At 39.1% G+C, this 19,518-nt stretch overlaps 2 protein-coding genes and 1 pseudogene across 3 annotated transcripts in view; 1 reads left to right on the top strand and 2 right to left on the bottom strand.

The window, feature by feature from the left end:
* The window catches only part of LOC107713943 (tectonin beta-propeller repeat-containing protein 1-like), a 24,723-nt pseudogene extending 24,005 nt beyond the window's left edge, over nt 1–718 (bottom strand).
* Nucleotides 719–986: 268 nt separating this feature from the next.
* Nucleotides 987–8,039, top strand: LOC107713942 (brain protein I3-like). The gene is made up of 3 exons (XM_016519605.1): nt 987–999; nt 4,173–4,338; nt 7,431–8,039. The coding sequence occupies exons 1-3, from the start codon at nt 987–989 to the stop codon at nt 7,561–7,563; spliced, it is 312 nt and encodes a 103-aa protein (XP_016375091.1). The 3' UTR covers nt 7,564–8,039.
* A 1,928-nt stretch (nt 8,040–9,967) lies between these two features.
* LOC107713954 (brain-specific angiogenesis inhibitor 1-associated protein 2-like protein 1) overlaps nt 9,968–19,518 on the bottom strand; it is an 82,555-nt gene continuing 73,004 nt past the window's right edge. The window contains exons 11-14 of one of the 2 annotated variants that reach the window (XM_016519621.1): nt 18,209–18,268; nt 15,030–15,198; nt 11,977–12,017; nt 9,968–10,854 (exon numbers count right to left, since the gene is read on the bottom strand). In XM_016519621.1, the coding sequence (XP_016375107.1) occupies nt 10,782–10,854; nt 11,977–12,017; nt 15,030–15,198; nt 18,209–18,268 (343 nt within the window). In that variant the 3' untranslated portion in view covers nt 9,968–10,781. The other variant, XM_016519622.1, reaches the window with a different exon arrangement.

The following is a 19,518-nucleotide window of genomic DNA, read 5'->3' as shown; positions in this document are numbered from 1 at the left end:
AGCACAACTGTTTTCAACATCGATAATAATCAGAAATGTTTCTTGAGCAGCATATTATACTGATTTCTGAAAGATCACGTGACACTGCGCATCACAGAAATAAACAACAACTTACAATATATTCAAATATAAAACAGTTCATTTTAATTTGTAGTAGTATTTCACAATATTACTGTTTTTACTGTCATTTTGATCAAATAAATGAAGCCTTTGTGTGCACAGGAGACTTCTTTCAAAAACATTCAAACATCTTAATTATTCCAAACCTCTGGCCAATATATACACTATATAATTTATATATATATAAATATTGGTTTTCATTGTTTCTGTATACTCTGCTTTGCTATTTGATTTGATAGCGTGCTATTGTTATTTGTGAATATTACCAGTTTATTTAATTTGCAAAGTGCGTTTTATGTATTACAGTTTAACTTAAACTTTTTTTACCATTGCACGTGCTTTGCAAATACACAGGTACAGTATCTTATATCATGCAAATAAATCACAGTTTAATAGAAATTTTGATTAAAAAAATAAATAAATGTTTCCAACACACCTGGTTTTCGTAGGTCTCTTCCTGATGGCGTATAGGCACTTGACTGGCGTACACATGGAGATGAAGCTGATGGTGGCAGCCGATGCCCCAGCAACAGTGTTGAGAGCCCGTCACCCGCTTGAGCTCCAGCAGGAGACAGACTGAACACCCGCCAGTACACATCCAGCACCCACAGCGGCGGGGACCCGGCCAACATGGGCCCTCGAGGACACTACAGCAGCAGCAGCAGCACATTATTTAGACAGTATTTTATTTAATAACAGCTTCAAATATATACACTCAATGGGATTGTTGTTGATGAGCCCAGTTGGATGGTAAACTGGTGCTGTACTGATGGGGTGGATGGGAAGATGATAAGCTCTGTCTTTGAAATGAGAGGTAGAGCTGCATGCCATCAGTATAGCAATGGTACGAAAAGCCATGTGCCTGAATGACGGGTACTGGTGATGTAGTGTGTATAGAAAAGAGGAGGGGTCCAAGGACTGATCCTTGAGGAACCCCAGTGACCAGTTGATGTGATTTGGATACCTCTCCTCCCCAAGACACCCTGAAGGACCTACCTGTGAGGTAAGACTCAAACCAGTGGAGTGCAGTTCCCGTGATGCCCAGCGATGAGAGGGTGGACAGAAGGATTTGATGATTAACCGTCGAATGCAGCAGATAAAAAAATTGGACTCAGCCGATTCAAAGCCTATACAGCATGCATTTGGCTTGAAATTGAAACTACGGTGGTACAGTTTGCCACTTAAGCGCAAATTAACAGATAGCAAAAAGTATTTTTGTAGATTCTAATTACAGCTAACGGCAAACAACATGCACAATCAGCATAAAACAACTTGAAATGTAATAATTAAATTTTACATATATATATATATATATATTAAGTATTTTGGGAAGATGATATTTTACTGTAAAACCTGAACTAAGTTGCCATGTCATAGAAAGGAAAAATTATCTGATTTTTACTGACTTACTGACCTTCAAAGTCACGAGGGTCTGCAGGGGTCCTCTTTAAAGATATAATTTCCTATTCTTGTTCTGTTGTCTTCATTAAGTTTTCATTGCTCTACTTCCTTAAATTTAAACTAAAACTGAAATTTTGCATTCTTTCTGCATTCACTCTTAATTCAGTCCTGAATGGACCTCAATGGACCACAGATGTTGACAGAGAGCCCATAATGTGTAATTTCCTTGCCATCAGCTGAACCAGGACTGAATCATGCAGGCCCATTTTTTTAAATCACCACAGAGCCGTAGTGTTTGCACTGCTAAGAGATTCAGCCATTTAGAGGGCTGTCCCATGGTTTTTGGGAACCAGATAAAATGGTTTATTGATACGGCTAAACATTGTTTACAGTAAATAATAACTTATATTTTCATCCGTTCACTGCTCATGTGATTGCGACATGTCAGTTTCTATGAGTGGACCCATTTAATGTCACTGGTGTGTCTCTTTGACTAGTGCATCTTTGAGCCTATATTCAGTACAGTATGAGTAAAATACTTAAAGGCAGAGTAAGTGATTTTTCAAAAACACTTTAGAAAACTGATTCGGGCCGAATCGCAAAACAAACTTGTAGCCAATCAGCAATAAGGGGCGTGTCTACTCGTGATGTGGAGGAGAGAGCTTTCAGTGCATGGGACGGACATTAGCCGAGCCGAGCGACAGAAAGATAGAGATGGCGGATAAAAAACAAAAGAGGAAAACGTCTGCGGAACGATAAGGCAAGAAGTAGGACCCGTGTAAATATCGGATCAGCTTTCCAGCGCTGGAGAGAACTCAAGGAGCGGAGGCCTGCGATCGGACGCCGAGGTTGCTTTGTTTCTTCTCAGTAGGTGAGTAACACCGTGTCTACAACAGCTAAAGTCTGCCTACACTGGACGCGATCAAACGACCGTTGAAAACCATTTGAAATGTGTGTCAGCACGTCATAAATAGAACCCGGCAGCAGTTTTCTGTCGGGATTTGTTGCGCCGCGCCGCTCACGTCCGTAGACACGGTGTAACATTGGTTTTGCTTTGTTTCACAGAACTAATCGTTGCCTGGGTTGCGTACGTATATGTGGGGCGGAGCTATCAAAATAGGGGCAAGACCCTTTTGGGGTAGGGGCGTGTTTGTTTTGGTGATTTCAAATATCAACATTGGCTACCAGAAATCACTTACTCTGCCTTTAAGTACTGTTAAAATCAGATACTCTGAGACTTTTACTCAAGTTGTTTTGAAACTGGTGACTTGTAACGTGTAGTAGAGTAATTTTTCACTCATATTTTTCAAGTATGGTTTTCAGGTACTCTTTCTTCACACCTCCTTTATTTGAGACAGAAACAGTGTGTGTGTGTTTTATTTTAGAACTACATTAACATCTTCTGATTTCTCTCAACATGAGGACACCAGAGCTGTCAATCAATAAATTGGAAAAAAAAAAGCAACTTGCGTTACTTATTTGAAAAAGTAACTCAGATATTCTCTTGTAAATTAAAAAGTAATGCGTTACTTTACTAGTTACTTGAAAAAAGTAATCTGATTACGTAACTCGCGTTACTTGTAATATATTACCCCCAACACTGATAATACTGCACTGATTTGAGTATAAAAAACAAACAAAAAAACAACAACAATAATAATAATTATCAGACATGGTCAAATTAATAACTTACAGTTAATAATTTAACAGATTAATAAATCACAGTGCGTAAATCAGATTAATTCAGTTATGTCTGACTCATTCATTCATAAATCATGATTCATGAATCAGTCTGGTTCGTGATTCACTAAAAAGAGCTGGTTCAGTAAGAGGACTGTACTGGCTAGTCTAGTCTGACCAACTAACTAATCATTCTACGGTTTATACAACTGACTTAGTTATGACCAGTCCTTAAGGGTAAAATAAAATAAAAATAAATCATGTGACTAACTTGTAAAACTAGTCTAAGCAGCTTTTGCAACAGGCTCATTTAAAAGAACCAACTCATACGAATCTTTTCATGTTTGATTCTAAAAGAATGGGATGTTTTTATATACCATGTAAATGTCATGGTATATGAATAAGGTAATCATTCAGTAGCTGCCACTTGTTTTTATATGTCGTTTTATAATAGAGACCATAGATACACTGAAAGCAGTCACGTACTGTACACAATGTGGTTGGGCTAGTTAGTTATTAACTAATCACTGACAGTTTACTGATTGTCTCAGGGGTTTATATCCTTGTGAAAAAGAAGTGCACTCCAGGATACTTCAGCATGTTATTTACAATTAAATGAAAATGTATTATAGCATACATTTTCATTAAATGCAATTAGCTGAATTAGCTTTTGACCCACTTAAGTAGAACTTAAGAACATCTTTGTTATTTCAGAATTAGATCCGTAAAGTATACTTCACTGTCATTTCTATTCAAACTTGTATGTCATGCATTTACATATATCTGTAGGCACACATTTGTAAACCCCCTTAAATTTTTCACTCTTTGTTATATTGCAGCCATTTGCTAAAATCATTTAAGTTAATTTTTTTTCCTCAGCTATAGTTTCCGCTCTAATAGCTCATGAAACATCACTTCTGCTCATCACAGGGAGTCGCGGCATCTGAGGTGATAACGTGGGTAATGTGGAGTGTTAAATGGATTTGAACTCTGTCCCGCAGGTTTCCCAGCTGCCACTTCAGGTTATCCAGCGGCCCCAGCACCACCTGCCGCCATAGCCAGCCAGCCAGCCTACACCAGCACCTACACCATCGTCCAGCCCTCTGTGGTGGTGGTGGGGGGATGTCCGGCCTGCAGGTGAGGCGAACAGTCAGAACTTTATGGAATGTTAGGAAGTTCTACGGAATTCCGTGGTTTCTGTATCCGCCCTGTTATCATCCTGTTCCCTTGTGACTGCATATTTACTGCTAACTCATGCAACTTATGTCATGTGATGACTAGATGCCCCCCCCAACCCTAAAAAAAAAAATTTATGTGATTTGTAGAATCAGATTTTTTGAGGTGTCCATGTTTTATATTAAAACCGTACTGTAAGAGCATGTGTGTTTTAAACTGCGAATGTGGCCTTACATTGGACTGTTTTAATCCAGAATCATTTCCTGTTTTGCGCATGATTCTTGCCACATCACGAGTCCCTCCTGACACGCTGATTTCACTCTGAACTTTGGTTTATGCACCAGATCAGTCCAGTTTAGTAAGCACGACCACAAAACAAACTGTGATTGTGGTTCCTTTCCAACTTTTAAATCAATACTGTACTATACCATACATACCATAGATATAGATTTTTTTTAAAAATCTCATATAAAAGTACAATAACAGGCATTTCATGATTGAAATGTAAAGTACTTGTGCTTTCTGACACCGTGTCCTAACTACACGCGACGCGACAAGAGTCCAGCGACAAGAAATTTGAAACGCGACGCGACAGAATCAATCAAATATCACCAGTGTTGCCAAGTCTGCGGTTTTTCTGCAGAATTGGGCTACTTTAACACTGTTGCCACGGGTTGTTTTTCATGTCCGCGGGTTGAAGCGACTCCAATAACGTGATATTTAGCCCCTAAAACGCAAATTTTACCAGGGGAACCGCGCCAAAAAAACGTTTATTTTATCCCCCCCAACGCAATTTTTATCGGGGGACCCCCCTCGAAACGCAATTGGGCTAGTTTTGAGTAGCAATTGGGCGGGTTTTGTTGGCAACCTGGCAACCCTGAATATCACAGCCAATCAGAAGCGTGTGTGGGCGGGCTCTCTCTGGAAGCGCACTGCACTCACAACGAAATGGATACGCTTATAATCTAATTCATAAATATTAAAGCTTTGTAACATCATTAAATGTACATACTGAGTGACCGATAACATCGTTGTTATGGAATACATTCGTTGGTTCGCAGTGAGTTCACAGTTTTAACGGACATCTTTGCTTTAGATATTTTCAAGATCTGAGGTAAAAAACAAATCTGTTGTTGCTTTCAGTATAGAAGGCTATAAGGTCACACAACATTATATTTAAACTCATATTAGAGACGTTTAACTTCGAAAGAAGCACATAATCACCTGAGATTATCTACAGTCATATAGTTTGTGTGTTGTTGTTCCAGCCGCGACGTCGCGGAAATAGAAAGCGTTTCTAAATTAGAAATTTCGCGTGTCGCGGCTAGTTAGGACAAAACTCTGATTAAAGGCCCGTTCACACCGCCAGCGACACAGAGCGACATAATCCCATTCATTTTCAATGGAGAGCTGGCGACTTCCGGCGACAGTGACCGTTGGCGACGGAATGTGGGCGTGTCAAGCGATGCGAGTCAAGCGACAAAAGTTCAGAATTCTTCAACTTTATGCAAATAAGCAGCGAATTTCGCGAGCGACAACCAATGGGAGTGAAGTCAGTGGAGAGCACGTGATTCATCTGCTGTAGTGGAGTGTTACGGGGTAACTAGGCAACCAGTAGTGGGAACGCCCACTAGCGACATCAATTGCCAGCCACAAGCGACAAGCAGCGAAAAAGTCGCTGGCGGTGTGAACGGGGCTTAACATGGAAAAGATACCTTTTATCGCGTGTCGCGGCGTCGCGTGTAGTTAGGACACGGTGTGAAGCTACTTGTATGATAATCCATGTTTTAACATTATGGAGAGTTCACCCAAAAATGAAAATCCTGGCATCATTTACTCACCCTCATGTTGTTCCAGACCTGTGTGACTTTTTCATCTTTCGAAACACACGGTATTTTTAATGAAACATAAGGGATTTCTGTCCCTCTAAAATGTCAAACTTCCAAAAGAGATCATAAAAGTAATCCATTTGATTCTTGCAGGTTTAATCCAAGTCTTCTGGAGAGACATGATCACTTTATATGATGAGCAGATTTAATTTAGGCTTTTATTCACATTAAAAGCCATCGATGAACATTAATCAACACGCGCACACATAGAGCACATCAAATATGGCAAACCGCTGGAACACCAGAACCAGTGAGGCTTGTCCTCAAACACAACTCATTAAACCATTGGATTTACATGAATTACTTTTATGATATCTTTATGAACTTCTTTGAGTTTTAAAGTTTTGGTCGCATGGGCTTTTAATGGGTGAACAAAAATAGCTTCGTGTTTTGAAGACGAATCAGAAGTCTTATGGGTTTGGAATGAAGACAGGCTTCATTTTTTTGGGTGAACTATCCCTTGACTTGACAATGATAAGAAAGCAGAACCACAGACCGATGCTATTTTCAGGTTTATTTGGAAGAGAAATGGTTGCAGCAGAGAGTGAAAATAACTTTGGTTTTGGCATATTTTTAGCTCTTACTGTTTCAACTCGTGCTGATGGGGTTTAACAACCCAAGAGGACTCTCTTCCATCAGGGGTGTCGAACACATTTTAGGACAGGCTAGATTGGACAAAGCATCCTATATGTGGGACGAATGTTTTATTTGATAAGCATTTTTACTAATGAAGTAAATACACATTGATGCTTTTCTGGAGCTAATAAAGTTCAGAATCAATCAAATGCTGCTTAAGTCATACCAGGGGGAAACACAAAGAGGGTTTTAATCATTTAATTAAATAACCAGTCATACACTACCAGTCAAACATTTGGAATAATTGTGATTTTTAAATGCTTTTAATATGTGACCCTGGAGCACAAAAGCAGTGTTAAGTCGCTGGGGATCAATATTGTGAAATATTATTGCAATTGGTATATAAATATTATTATGATTTCTGAAGGATCATGTGACACTGAAGACTGGCGTACTGATGCTGAAAATACAGCTTTGATCACAGGAATAAATGACAATCACAATATATTTAAATAGAAAACAGTTGTTTTAAATTGTAATAATATTTCAGAATAATGGGATCTGAGCGTGGCGCTGTTCTGTGTCCAGGGTCGGCGTGCTGGAGGATGATTTCACCTGTCTGGGAATCTTGTGTGCCATATTCTTCTTTCCTCTGGGAATTCTCTTCTGCCTGGCCCTGCGTCAGAGGAGATGTCCAAACTGTGGAGCCACATTCGGCTAGAGGGACCAAAACCCGGCCGTCGTCTTTTTAATTCAGTTTTAAGCATCAGCATAGTTCGTCTGTAATCACTGCACATGATAATGCCAAACGTCGCTTACGTAACATTAAGTTAGTAACCAGCCACAAACTCTTTGATTAATATAAGATGGTGCATGTGACGGCTATCCATGTTTTTACATGCCTCGCAAGCGCTATTTGCTGATTTTGTTGTTCTTTATATAAAAGCCAGTCTCTAGTCATCTAATCACTAGTGCCTTTATGATGGCAGAGAAAGCATAAACTAAACGAGCCGGGACTCACTGAGGGTAAATCCCACACCACTCACTTCGAGTAACATTGTGTGTGTAAATGAAACGTGAAAATGAGCATCACTGTCGTTCATTTTGTTTTTGTTGACTATAATATGCTCCCTAATCAGTCACATCTTAGTCAAGATCAAAAAGCATTTTCGGTGTTAATTTTTTTTTTGTGCTTGATTTAAAAAAAACACTGTTATTTGTATATCTTGGATTTCTAGCCACAAACTCTTTGATTAATATAAGATGGTGCATGTGACGGCTATCCATGTTTTTACATGCCTCGCAAGCGCTATTTGCTGATTTTGTTGTTCTTTATATAAAAGCCAGTCTCTAGTCATCTAATCACTAGTGCCTTTATGATGGCAGAGAAAGCATAAACTAAACGAGCCGGGACTCACTGAGGGTAAATCCCACCACTCACTTCGAGTAACATTGTGTGTGTAAATGAAACGTGAAAATGAGCATCACTGTCGTTCATTTTGTTTTTGTTGACTATAATATGCTCCCTAATCAGTCACATCTTAGTCAAGATCAAAAAGCATTTTCTGTGTTAAATTTTTTTTTGTGCTTGATTTAAAAAAAAACACTGTTATTTGTATATCTTGGATTTCTGAATCAAGTTCAGACCACGTTCTTTCTCGATAGAGTCTGTTATTTTGGGGGCCATGTTTTCATCACTGCACTGATGATCTGTGTTCTATGTGCTGGGTTTTCTGAAAGCATCTTAGAGGATAAATATGGACCTCGGCCATATCCAGGTTGAACTGAAACCTGCAATAAACAAGGGAAGCTGGCATCTAGACAATGTGATATGTCACCCAGACACGTAGTTACTCTGTTTCTCTTATCGGTTTCTTCCAGTGATTGACAATCAGTCTCGGTGTGATTTCATTCATGATGTACTCGTACCATACACTAGACACGCTATTATGATCAGTTAGAACTTTTCTACATTAAGAGAGATTGTAAATAAATTCTACAAGTGTTGTTGTTTGTGTTTGATGATTATATGGGACGTCCTAGAAATAGAACAACATTTTGAACTTTCTCATCAGCGAAACGTACCTCGAACTTCCTCATCTCTGACCTTATCTATAAAGAATTTTTTTATTTTTCGCTTGATCCAAAGTGACAGTAAATATTTATGTTACGAAAGATTTCCATTTCAAATATCGATTTCTGAACACGTTTGCAATTATTAAAATAGATTATACATTTATAACATTAGAGATGCAAGGAAAAAAAAAAGTTAAAATCACAATTCTACATGTAACCTAATGCATTTTCATGCATATATTCTAGTATAAATTATAACTGGTGAAATTTACTTATGCAGGTTTTTTGTATTTTTTTTTTTTTTTTGCTAAATTCTAAAATCACCTCAAACAATGCTTCATTAAAAAATATAAATTATGTACATGTCAGAGTTTGAGGGTTAACTAGCGTTTGTCAGTCTACACCAGGGCTTCAAAAGCATTCCTGGAGCCTCCACAGCACTGCACATCAACGTCTGACTTAAAGGAACAGTTCAAACAAAAATGACAATTTAGTCATCCTCAGGCCATCCAAGATGTAGATGAGTTTGTTCATCCATCAGAACAGATTTGGAGAAATGTAGCATTACATCACTTGCGCACCTATGGATCCTCTGCAGTGAATGGGTGCCAGGAGAAAGCAATAGTATGGATAGAGGACTTGAATTTTAGCTAGGAGAAAAGTTTGAAGTTAAAAACGTCTTGATGGATTTGTTTCAGCTTTTCACTTCACAAGACATTAACTGATGGACCGCAGTGCTGTGGATTATTGTGATGTTTTTATCAGCTGTTTGGACTCTGCAGTGAATGGGTGCCGTCAGAATGAGAGTATCCATTGCTGAGACACTGATGCAATGCTACATTTCCCCAAATCTGATGAAGAAACAAACTCATCTACATCTTGGATAGTGAGTACATTTTCATTTTTGAGTTAACTGGAGGAACCGTCCAGGAACCACTGGAAAAACCAAGTACAGAAGCATTTCTTACAGAGACTTTAAATGATTCATACTCATTCATTCTCTCTTCTGGAGTTGCAACATACCTCTCATATTTTAACAGAAGCACACATTTAGAAACAAAATATTTTATTGTCATACAGCAGTGATCTACAAGATCTCAGGCCAACATCAACAGAAAAGTGCATTGATACAATCAAAGCCAAATGAATAGTTTCCCCCCAGCAGAAGATAAATAAATCACTATCCACTGACCGACAACGGATCATTATTCAGTGTTGAGACTACGCTGATAAAAGCAAAGGTCCCTTGTTCTAAAAGCATTGATGAGCAGCTAAAAGCTCTTCTGTAGATGACGGTGTTGCTTGCACACTGGACGTCTCCGGGTCAAACTGGAGCTCGACTTGGCTGACTAAAGGCCAGCTGAGTGAGTTAGCCTGCTAACTCTGGAAAACATGCGTACTGTACATAGACATGGCTCTGCTTTCCAATCTATGAACGTCACACTCAGCTCGTTCCACTAGCTACCAGGTCAAGTGTGTTAAGGACTAGAGGCCAGTTCAGACAGCATCTACAGTAAGTATAATTTTTCATCGGTGTTTCATCACTATCATCAGGACTTCCCTGCTAACGCAGGTTCCAGTCTAGTGTACATGTTACAAAATATCTTCACAATGATTTAAAAAAACTTCATCTTAATCACACCCATCTTCTCATGTATTTACAGAATGATACTTTGAAAGTTAAGCATCTGACTCCTGATTCTTACAACTAAATGCATATATATTAATTCCCTCTCTACATACACACGTTATATATATATGCATAGAGAGAGATGGAGGTTTAAAGGGGACTGACATAAATAAGTATGTGGTGTGTGTGTGCATAAGCCCAGCATCCTCGGCGGCGGGTCTCTGTGGTGTTGATCAGATGACGGGGGCTGATCTGTCATTGGTGACTGTGGGCCGAAGTTTGACCGTAGCGAATGGATTCCCTCCCCTACAGACACAACATACCGTTGCTCCAGCTGCTCGTATACAGAGACTGCTTACACGCAGTATTTCAGACCGGATTAAAAGAAATGTAACATCCAGATTTGTACACGTTTTTCAGGAACTGTGAATGGTGCTTGCCTGTGCAAAACTTCTGTGTCTAACAATGCAGTATGCCGCTAGGGTGTTCTGAGTGGTTTTATGTGTTACAATAGGGCTGTCAATAGATTAACATTTTTTACATGATGTGGCAATTAATCACATATTAATTGCACATCAAATTTGGCTGAGAAATTACCTACAAAAGATCATTTACAGTCATTATTGGGCTGCATGAGAAATGCATGAAATGGATATAAAAAAAAGTAGCTTTAGAATTTTTTTTTTAATTTTTGGGTGAACTATCCCTTCAATTAGTTTTTTATTAATATGTAAATATGAAATTATTTTTAACAAAATGATACTCTAAATAAGAAACTAAAACAGAAAGTAGATGAGGGTAAATGTCTTAATGAGTGAGTCATTCATTCATTCGATTCTTCAAACAGAATGAAATCAATGCTTCTCTTTATGAATGGGCCATTGAATCATTGGTTCATACTATTCGTTCAAAACGCAGGTTCATTCAGGAATTGTGTGCTGCTTGGAGACGCTCAACAGTTCTGCTGCGGCTTTAACAGGTAATATTTGCATTGGCAAAACTGAACAGAAGCAGACAATACTGTGTCTAAAATATAACAGTTCATCGAACTGTTGTATAAAATCGTCACATTTGCACTTGTGCTATTCGGGACAAAAACAGCACTCGTGTGATATTGCTTAACTGTATCATATGATATAAATATGAGACAAAAACTCATACAGGGACATTTTCGCCCCAATCTCTTGAATTTTAGGCGCATATAACTGCATTCTATAGGCTACGTCACGATCATGTTGATCACCATTCGACTTAAAGTGGCGATGTGCAGACCGATTGGTGTGTGACATCAAAGTATCACTCTGCACAGCGCCGCTTTAATAGCGTTAAAAACTGTAACTTCTAACTAATTGGATTCCAATTCAGTAGTTGATCAGTCACATCACAAGCATTGAGGACAGACAACAAACATGACCCATTAATACTCACCCTAGGATAGGATGCTTTGGCAGTCCGTTTGACTGAGATATCTACAGGAAACAGGAAAGTAGTGCAACAATAAAAAAATGAGTGCAACAGTTTCAAATAGTAAATTACTTGATGCCAATATGTTGCATGTTTAATTCAGCAAGTGCAATACACGTTCAAATCAAGAAGTAATCATGATTCATTGCTTCTGGTTCCACGTCTGTTTTCCATGCACATTCCTACATCCAGCAGTCACACAGGTTTGATGTCTAACAGGAAGACAGTCGAGCACACAGATCTCACGGTCTGGAATCTAGTCCTGCTGGAAACGCGAGTAGAGTTAAAGACACGTGACACGTGTATAAAAGCAGACATGATCTGATTACGGTCATCAGGTATGAGTGCAGAAAACTGGAAGCGTCTGCCACAAACAGGGAGTCTTTCATATATTCTGTCGAGGATTTTATGCGTGCAAATTCATATCTCAGCCACTGTCATATGCATATGCAAAACACATGCATAAGAGGTAATATTACTAAGCAAAACAATGCTCAAAATATCACGATGCAAATTTAAAAGCAGACATTAAAACACACTGCTGTGTTTCTGGGTGGTTGTTTACTGACTCGTGTCAAAACAGTCCACCCACAAGTCTTTATGATATGCTGACTGCATGATTAATCAGAATAAAACCCAAATGGTGATATGAGCACTGAGCTGAGCTCTCCACTAGAGGGCAGCTGTGTACCGCAGTAAATGCACACAGGAAAGGGATGGCTCTTGATTCAGGGCATCTGGCACCATAACGGTCCACAGCTGCGCATATTCACTTCAGACACCAGCAAGATGTTGTCCGTGACATCAACATGGCCATATGTCTCATCTATCTGGCCTGAAAGCCAATTTTCTCAACCTTAATGTTAATGTTACCCATCATGTTCAACACGGAGCAAGAGTTGTGTCAGTGTCACCACAGGCTCTTTCATGCTTACAGTGTCACCATTTGCATTCTTTTGAGATTGAGATTCTTTTGAGTTGTCGGTCTTGTTTCAGATTCTATTTCTCTCTCAAGCAAACAGAAAACCAGGTAGGGAGCATTTTTCACTGCCTTCACCCATGAGCACTCTAGACCCGGCCCTGAACAATAAAACACAGCCTCCACTTCTCTTGAACAGGACAATCTCCTTTCCTGCTTGACATCTTCTAATACAGGGAGCTTTTACAAGAGTGTCCGCATTTACCCCGGCTTTCCAGGGCAGAGAGATGAGCTTCGCTTGAGTAATTGCATGGCACGAGTCCCTTGTTCGCCCCAGCGATGAGCCAAGCCTCGGCAGGGAGGACAGGTGCCGAACAACAGGGCTTCACACCTACAGATCTGGCTCCTGTACTTCTATTGTGTGCACAATATCAGGAGGTGAGCAAGAATGGGTGGATTTGCAAGCGCTTTGGAGCAGGTTTCAGGTTGAAGTCGTGTGGAATTCCATCGGAAAGGTCGAGCCGTGGCCCCGGATGTGCATGTGTGACGGGAGGCAGGGGCTCAGCGGAGGATTTGGTGAGCGATGAATATTTCACCGAGTCCAGAGAGAGGAGTGTCCAGTTTCACAGCCTGGCCATTGACACCCGCAGCCCACAAATACCACAAATCAGGGCTCCCTCCAAACAAATAACGCTACATATGCAGGTGGCTCTTTCAGAGGCATTAGACCTCATTAACTTAAAAGGAGCACCTGGAACGAGATCATGTGTCTCATCAGACTAGCCCTACCACTAGAATTAGCGTGAGTATAATACAATAGACATGGACCGTAACGTTACACAGTTCTGGTGTTGCGTTGCCTGACTTACATAACGCGCTGCTCTGTGAAATCGCTGTCGGCCCAGTGCAGGATCTTCTGGGAATAAGCAAAATCCGGTCATTTACATGCATTGGTATGCATGTGTCACTGCCCACAGTTCTGCCACATGTCTTTGCATGCATGCAAATAAAACGGCTGTGATGTTTTTTGGAAATATAATCATGTTAGAAATACCATTCAATCTAACGCCTCCTTTCTAACATCTCAGACATTGACGTCTGATTGTCGCTTTTCGCCCGCAGTGGCCGTCACTCAGAGAACTTTCAAATGGGTCATTACTCTCTGCTCATTCGCCATACTAAAATGGATGAAATATGAATTTATGAATATATCCACACAAAAACAAATGTCTGAAAGAACAGCATAGCAGATTTTCTACGGCTAATCAACGCAATTAATGAACAATTATAAATAATTTTTAGAATAATATAGAATAACGTTTTTGTGGGAAAACATGGGTTCTTTCACGTTGTTCTTTAGTAATCACAGTATTTTGATTAAAATATATCACACCCTGTCAGGTAGCTGCATATGGTCTAGCTACAAGTATTCTGGCTCACCTAAAACTCAAATCAGATCTGAAAATTTTGCACAAGCTTATAAACGAATCTCACGCGTGTTGCCAGATTGAGGACATGCAACCAGGGTGTCGAAATACTATTGGGTAAACTGGCAGTGAGTGGAATCACACAGACCAAAACAAAAACAGACATTCCGACACGGAACACACATTTCAAAGCAGAATAACTCATTGTCATCTGAGGAGATTACAAAGATTAAACAAGTGTTTTTTTTTTACTCTAAAACATGAAATGTGGAGTTGTCTGCTTTTGCTATAAAACAAACTTTTAATGTGTAAAAAAAACATACTTTCAATGAACTTTAATTTTGTAAATTACCTGTATTTGTTTAAGTTATTATTACTTAATCAAAACAACCCAACTGCAGTTTGATTGATATTACTTGGAATGCGCAATAAAAAAAAACATGATTTCTGAAAAAATAAAAATAAAAATGTTATCAGTTATCGGTTTTTGCAAATGAACTCTTCAGGATTTTTGGGCCTATTTTATTGCCTATGAGGTGACAATCATAAGTCAAACACGGATCAACCATAATCTCAACAGTATCTACGATCCAAGCGTGAAGGGAGGACAGCGAAAGCAGCATTCAGGTTGCTTATAGCGGTAGATGAGGAGGATTATGAGGAAGACTGACCGGGATTTCGTATGTGGAGGAGTATATCTGCGTCAGACTCTTGGTGGAGTTTCTCCTGACGGGCGAATCGTTGTAGTCCGCTGGAGGCAAAACCATCAAGTCGTCCTCTGGGTCCTTCTGCATGAGGTTGGCCACGCTCTTACTGCGCATCGGAGGATTTCCAGCAATACTAGAAAACACAGTCATGTCACCATCAAAACACTGATCCCATCCTTTCATTAGAAGAAACTTTTATTTACAATGCATTTTAATATGTTATTTGTCAGAATAGTTGGTTAGTAAACGTGTTGCGAACACACATGTTATAAGCTTTGGTCGGTATCAAAGGAAATCTCCTCAACCAGTGATTCCCAGGACATGGTTTAAATCTGCTAAACTACTCCCAAATAATTATGATCGCCTTCTAAAAGAGCCCTTTCCTCAAATATAAATGCAGCTACCGATCAAAACTTCTTTTTGATAGAAGCCTCTTATGCTCACCAAGACTGCATTTATATGATTAAAAATAAAAACAGTAATTTTGTGAAATATTTTTACAATTTAAAACAACTGTTTTCTGTTTGAATATATTTAAAAATGTAATTTATTCCTGTGATGCAAAGCTGTATTTTCAGCATCATTACTCCATCTTCAGAAAGATGATTTGATGCTCAAGTGAAAACACAGTGCTGCTTCATATTTTTGTGGAAATGGTGATAATGTTTTTTCAGGATAATTTAATGAATAGAAAGTTCAAAAGAACAGCATTTATTTGAAATAGAAATCTTTTGGAACATCACAAAAAAACTGTAACTTTTGATCAATTGAATACGTCCTTACTGAAAAAGACTGCAAATGTTTTTGCAAAATTGTTTTTGCTGCAACAAATTACACAACTAAACTTACAAACTGTCATACGAAACATTTCTCTTTGTTTTCAGTTACAATAGAGTTCCCACACTTTCTACACACAACCTTTCCAGACACTTCTTACGGCTGTATAAGGATTTTTTTTTTAATGTACAGTTTGTATTTTGTTTATATTAATATTGTCTAGAAATTTTGATGACTTTTCCATTTCATTTATTTCCATGACTTGCCCAGGCCTGGAAACTACACACGGGTAACAAGTTAATCAATGAGCTAACATACTACGTTAGCATGCATGATCAGCAAACTGTATTTAGTGCACCATCACACCGTTTTTTTGCAAATTTTGAAGTATTGCATCAGAAATGAGTGATGGAAACGCCAAATTTCAATGCATTTATAGTTTTTTCTGCTCTCTTTGAGGCGCATGTCATTTATTAAATATGAAAATTATCATATACAGTGGCTTCTCCTACTTTTCTTAGTGATATTTAGAGCCAGTTTATCGGGAAGTGCTTATTCTCAAATGTTTTATGTGATATTCCAATTTTGCGCACAAGTTAAATTCACAACTTTGGATGGAAACCCGGCTGCTGTTAGTTGCAACACAAAAGGCTTTTTTAACAGGCATTACAGGATCCCCTCAGGGTCCAAGAGGATAGGATGTCATTTGACATCAGAAAGCATCGTCTTACAAAGTCTTGTGTTCTTCAAGCAAACATTAGCAGAGGTAGGTGCATGATCTGACCTCACACACTTTGAATAACATCAGTGGGAAAGTGCACAAGGGATTAAAAGTCTTATAAAGCATGCCTGGGTCAGTCTGGGTATATATAGGGTTCAAATCTCAGGCCAAATCCCTCCACTTCTGCCCTCATGCTCCGCATGAAGAAATGTTAATATTTGTCTTTCTGTGTTTGGGTGTGCTTTACAGCGTACTTTAAATCAACAGAGCAGAGGAGCCGCGGTACAGTGAGCGTGATCTGTAGACACGGGCTGGAAAGTTTCTCCAGTGATTTTAGGCCCATTTTTCGCTTGATATTCAAGAACATGAGGCCATTTTAATTGACCTCGCAAATGTATTATTAATAACAACCGTGAAAAAGGCTGAAGTTTTCTTAAAAAGCACTCAGTCTGTCTGAGCAGGTCGTCGTAGTGCTTTAAAATGCCTCGTGTAGCAACTGGTGCTTGCGTGTAATTTGGCACATATTAATGGGTTGCTAGGTGACAAGTCTGACTTCATGTATCGTTCCCTATAAGGTTCAGACAAGTTTGATGTTGTTTTTAAAGCAGAACACCACCAACACGCATAAACAACTATGCGAGTCAAACTACAGATTAAAGCCGCCTTTCCACTATCTCCGACAAATGACAAGCGATAGACCGGAAGTAGGGCTGGGCGATAATTCGATAACGATAATTATATTTATTAAATATGAAAATTATCATATACAGTGGCTTCTCCTACTTTTCTTAGTGATATTTAGAGCCAGTTTATCGGGAAGTGCTTATTCTCAAATGTTTTATGTGATATTCCAATTTTGCGCACAAGTTAAATTCACAACTTTGGATGGAAACCCGGCTGCTGTTAGTTGCAACACAAAAGGCTTTTTTAACAGGCATTACAGGATCCCCTCAGGGTCCAAGAGGATAGGATGTCATTTAACATCAGAAAGCATCGTCTTACAAAGTCTTGTGTTCTTCAAGCAAACATTAGCAGAGGTAGGTGCATGATCTGACCTCACACACTTTGAATAACATCAGTGGGAAAGTGCACAAGGGATTAAAAGTCTTATAAAGCATGCCTGGGTCAGTCTGGGTAAAGTCTACATCTAGTGTTTCACTCTCTGCGAAATCTGCAGCTCTCAATATATGTTCATCAAACCATTTAATCAACCAACCATTAAAGCTGAAGTGTGTCATTTTATCAATGATGATTTCCCTAAATAGGGTAACACTGTGATGCCATGTAAACATTGCTGTTTGTTTGAGCACAGCAACATTGCATTGACTCGACCAATGGTGTGAGTTTGGGGCAGGACTAACTGTTTGTCCAACCAACAGCAGTCTTAGGGTGTGTTCAGGAAACCTGTTTGAAAACAATTCCTTCTGGCGATGTTTAATGACACACTGCTTATTTCCTGGCCTCTGTTGATCCATGCAATACAGAAAAAACTAATATCTGAGGATGTGGTTTTTGAGATAAAGGATGTAATAGTCTTGACTGCTGTGAAGCTTGTGTTTCCTTCTCTTCAGAGGCACGGCGATCAGTATCAGAGCTAATCAGGACAACAAAGAACCGTGTTAGTGTGTGTGTGGTATCTAATTACCTGTTATTTACTGCTGGCTCTGTGTATGCGCGACAGTAAGATGATGGGAACCAGCCCCGCCTGTAAAAACACACGCAGACAGAGAGCACAAGTCAGTCAGATGGAAAAATAAAATAAATAAGTAATAGAGAGAGCTGATGATTTTATCTGGACTTGGATAAATGTCTGTTATAATGTCTGCTCAGTGTTTACTGAACACAGTCTGGGATTGTGGGACATTAAACACTGAGAGAAGCATTTTGAAAGCAAGCTGAACATGGAGAGTTGCATTGCATTCTCAAGCAGAGGGCCGTCATCTGAACGTGCAGCGGTGAGAAGTGACAGCAAATGCACACAGGATGGCCTGTCATTATTTTAAGCACAATGGCAGTGTTTGTCTTGGTGTGGCCGTTTTTCTCAGGAATTATGTTTTTGTGATCCAAGGCAATGTTAATATTGATGGGATTTCTACAACCCCCTCCACCTCTGAAAGGCACAGGGAAAGGCAAATAAAATCTTGCATGGAGTTTTATGTAGACTCTGAACATGGCGGCACTACTCTCTGATCAAGTGTACCAGCAGAGACTGGACGATGATAGCCTTGTAAAGCCTGACATATGAAATATTTTAAAAAGTTTGTCAAACATGTATCATATTTGATACATCAGGCTTGTATGGTATGATATACGAGAACATGGAGCTCAAACATGGAGAGGAAAAAACATCAACTTTAAAAATATATAAAATATACTATTTGGTGCAGTTGCTGATATTTATATGGCCAAAAAGTAAGACGAAATTGTCATAAAAATATCAGTATAAATAATATCTGATATACATAGCTTCCAATAATATGCCTTAGCAAGATGATATCTAAATGCTTAGATTTGTTTGATCAAAGCTCAATGCAGTGCAATACAATGACTGAGAGATAAACGTATAAACATTCCTCAAAAGCCCGACAGATCATATTTGATACATTTTAAAATACCTTTTCTAAAAATACGGAAGTTGTTTCAGTCCAGTAAATGTTCATCTTGAGACATTTTTGATCATGTTGATACGATAACGATAATTATCGCGATATAATTTTCCTCGATAAAACAATATGAAGAGTTCGATAAATGTTCCATATAATGTTTATAAATGTGGCAAAAGCGGAACGAAACAGCACGACTCATTTGAATCGTGCCACACGGACCGTTTATCCGCTTGGATCAAAGTTCAAACTGCCGCGCGGCGCGAGCTCACTAGAGTAGATGCGTTTAATGGATGGGCGCTTTTTATTTAACTTCTTTTGGACTGATGCATGCAACACCCGCTGAGTGGCA

This window comes from Sinocyclocheilus rhinocerous, unplaced genomic scaffold (genome assembly GCF_001515625.1).
Source record: "Sinocyclocheilus rhinocerous isolate Xijiao unplaced genomic scaffold, SAMN03320098_v1.1 scaffold1140, whole genome shotgun sequence".
NCBI lineage: Eukaryota > Metazoa > Chordata > Actinopteri > Cypriniformes > Cyprinidae > Sinocyclocheilus > Sinocyclocheilus rhinocerous.
The sequence above is the reverse complement of the archived record's forward strand: the minus strand, read 5'-3'. Positions and strand labels throughout refer to the sequence as shown.

Coding starts and splice junctions, on each gene's coding strand:
- LOC107713942 (XM_016519605.1), top strand. Junction 4,339..7,430: donor GGGGGATGTCCGGCCTGCAG/GTGAGGCGAACA, acceptor TTCTGTGTCCAG/GGTCGGCGTGCTGGAGGATG.